General features: G+C 32.0%; 1 protein-coding gene across 1 annotated transcript; it reads left to right on the forward strand.

Moving 5' to 3' along the window:
* Window positions 1-692: 692 nt before the first annotated feature.
* LOC136758911 (trace amine-associated receptor 4-like) lies at window positions 693-1,670 on the forward strand. Its single transcript, XM_066713671.1, has one exon. The coding sequence runs from the start codon at window positions 693-695 to the stop codon at window positions 1,620-1,622; it is 930 nt and encodes a 309-aa protein (XP_066569768.1). The 3' UTR covers window positions 1,623-1,670.
* The last annotated feature ends 1,473 nt before the right edge of the window (window positions 1,671-3,143 follow it).

Below are 3,143 nucleotides of genomic sequence, written 5' to 3' on the forward strand. Positions count from 1 at the left end.
TGTTACATTACACACCACTCCCCCACAACCCTTTGCTTCATTGTGGTCTGAAACGATGAGTACAACTGGTCTTCATAACCAATCACATTTCATTGTCTCACAAGATATCCAAGTGTCACTGAACTCCAGGGAGCTCTCACACTGTATATAAGTCTGCTTTCCAACCAGGACTCACCACATTCAGGGAATCCAGAAGATGGGAAGTACACATGGGGTCTTCAATAATGAATAAGTTGTTATGTGATAAGGTAATGTATTTTACAAATGGGAGCCATAAAATTGCAGGTTATATTTGTATGTTAAGTTCATTATATAGATTGCAGTGACTTGCATGGTCTTTTACTGAATTACAATATTCTGAGTGAATAACCTCAGGAAACACTTCACTTATAATGCAACAATGTGTTCAATATTACAAGCATTTATATTTTAATATTTAAATAGATCAAATATATTGGAAACATGTAGGAGATTTTATTAAAGTAAATGTATTGAATTTAAACTTCGTTTTCACAACAGGAGCTTTTTTTACTTCTGACTGAACTTGCATCTTTTTAATTCATCAATACGTCACTTGCAACCTCAGAAAGATGAATTCATCCTTCATTCAGATGGACTCAGTAGAGTACTGCTTTGAAAATGTTACCAACTCCTGCATTAAACTGTCCAGATCAGTTGGTGAAAGAGCAGCTATGTATTTTGTGTGTGTTGTAACAGTGCTAATCACAGTTGGTGGCAATCTGGTTGTGATGATTTCTATCTCTCATTTCAAGCAGCTTCATTCACCAAATAATCTGTTAGTTCTTTCTCTAGCAATTGTTGATTTCCTCCTCGGAGTTCTTGTTCTTCCATTCAACATGATCAGAATAGTTGAAATGTGTTGGTATATGGGATCATTCTATTGCAAACTTATAATATGTTTTGAAATTTTGTTTGCCAATACTTCAGTTTTTCACTTGTGTTTTATTGCCATTGATCGCTACTATGCAGTGTGTGAGCCTCTTCATTATGCAAACAAAATCAACATCAGAGTAGCCTGGATTTTTATAACTATTGCGTGGGTATTGGGAGCATTATATAGCTTTGGACTGCTATACACCAGACCTAATGACACAAGTATTGATGAGTCATTTGTAAGATTATCATGTGAGGGTGCCTGTTCACTTCTGTATCATAAGATATGGGAATACCTGGATGCATTGACTTTTTTTGTTCCCTGTTTTGTCATGATTGGGATATATGCACACATTTTCACTGTTGCTAGAAACCAAGCAAGACTAATAAAAATAATGGAAGACAGAACATTTACACTCAAAGACAGTACAAGAAGAGCACAGCGTAACAGAGAGCAAAAAGCTGCTAAAACACTAGGAATAGTAATGGGTGTCTTTATATTTTGCAGCCTCCCTGTCTACATAGTTACCATGATTGGCACCTATTTAAATATTATCATTCCAGACAAGCTGTACGATGCTTTTTTATGTTTGGCTTACATTAATTCCACATTTAATCCACTGATTTATGCTTTTTTCTATCCATGGTTTAGAAAAGCACTGAAGCTTATTGTTACTTCAAAAATATATCACCCTAATTCCTCTGGAATGAAACTGTACACAAATTAAAAGAACATAAAAAATGTATAAATATAAACAATATATAGTTCTGCAAAGTTACATATTAAAATAAATAGTGTTTGTTTTAAAACCTATTCAAAAATATTTCTCACGTAAGCATTTGCTTGCAGTATATCTGTGGTATATCTGTCTGTTCTTAATCAGGATTGACAATTAATCTATATAATATGTTCAAAATGTTTTGTGTTTACATAAATGTACCGTGCAGAGTAATTCGATTTTTAAGGGGATTGTAAGAATTCAATAGATAATTTGTATATAAAGTCCAGTAAAAAAAATAAAAAAATATATTTGTCATTTCATTACTAAGAATAACAAGTTAGAACACACTCAGAGGAGTTCATCACATTTTCATAATTTATAATGATTATTAGTAATCTTTTGAACTGGTTATATAAAAATAAAAAAATAAACTATTATTGTGTAGTGTTGATGTATTTTAAATAAAGTCTTCACTGAAAGGGTTGGTATTCAGAATACCAAGTTACAAGAATGAATCTGGAGTCATTCGCTACACAACATGCAGTTTTAAGGGTATTCCCTCAGCTAACATCTATCAGCAAGAAACATCATTACTCGATATTCAATATGATACTTTTAGTCAGATGTGGAAAAAAATACAATAAAAGTATGACATATATTGCCAAAGTAAGGCAAAACTTTCCAAATGACTTAATTTATTTTTTGTTGTGTAATGACATGAAAAATCTGATCTATATAAACACTACTTCCACGCCATCCAGTTTTTCAGTCATTTGGTAAACAATATGAATAATTCAGAAGGGCACATTTCATGCTACAAATATTTATATGAAATCACATTTTAAAATTGAAAATTCAACAAAAAAATTGAAATTTGTAATTTGTCTGTGCAATTATACTTGAAAGAGGAGGACAGAAAAATTAAATGACACAGATGTAGTCATCTTTGCCACATAATTTTGAATAAGAAGGCTGGGCTTTATTGCACTTCTCTCCTGTTAGGAGCACCAGTTATAATCTAATATTCATTTATACACAAAAAAGAAATAAGTACATTTGAAAATGCTTTTATATTTATTCAACACTTTGTATTGACTTTAAAAATATTTTAAATATTTTTCCCCCAGTGAATAAAAATGAACATATTATAACATATAACTTTTATATGGTATAGCAACAATGCCACAAATGTATTATGGTTGTGTTGGTAAACATATTTAGCAATTTATATGAACACATTTCTTTTCAAGGTAAAAACAAAACAACAAAAAAGTGGTTGTTTTTTGTCATGTAGTTTTGACCAGCTTCTAGATAGGTGCGCTCCTTACATAATGGATTATATCTCTTGACTAGTTATTTTTAAACATTTGTGTTTTATGTATTTTAAAAAGAACATGCTGGGGATTCATACTGTATATATGGGTCACCTGGAGATGATCCTGTGGTTAGTACGCAGCTCCGTACTAAACAAGTACGCTAGTTAAATACCCATTGCAACGAACTTGGCGCCTGAAGTAGGTCTCCAGC

Source organism: Amia ocellicauda, chromosome 1, assembly GCF_036373705.1.
Source record: "Amia ocellicauda isolate fAmiCal2 chromosome 1, fAmiCal2.hap1, whole genome shotgun sequence".
NCBI lineage: Eukaryota > Metazoa > Chordata > Actinopteri > Amiiformes > Amiidae > Amia > Amia ocellicauda.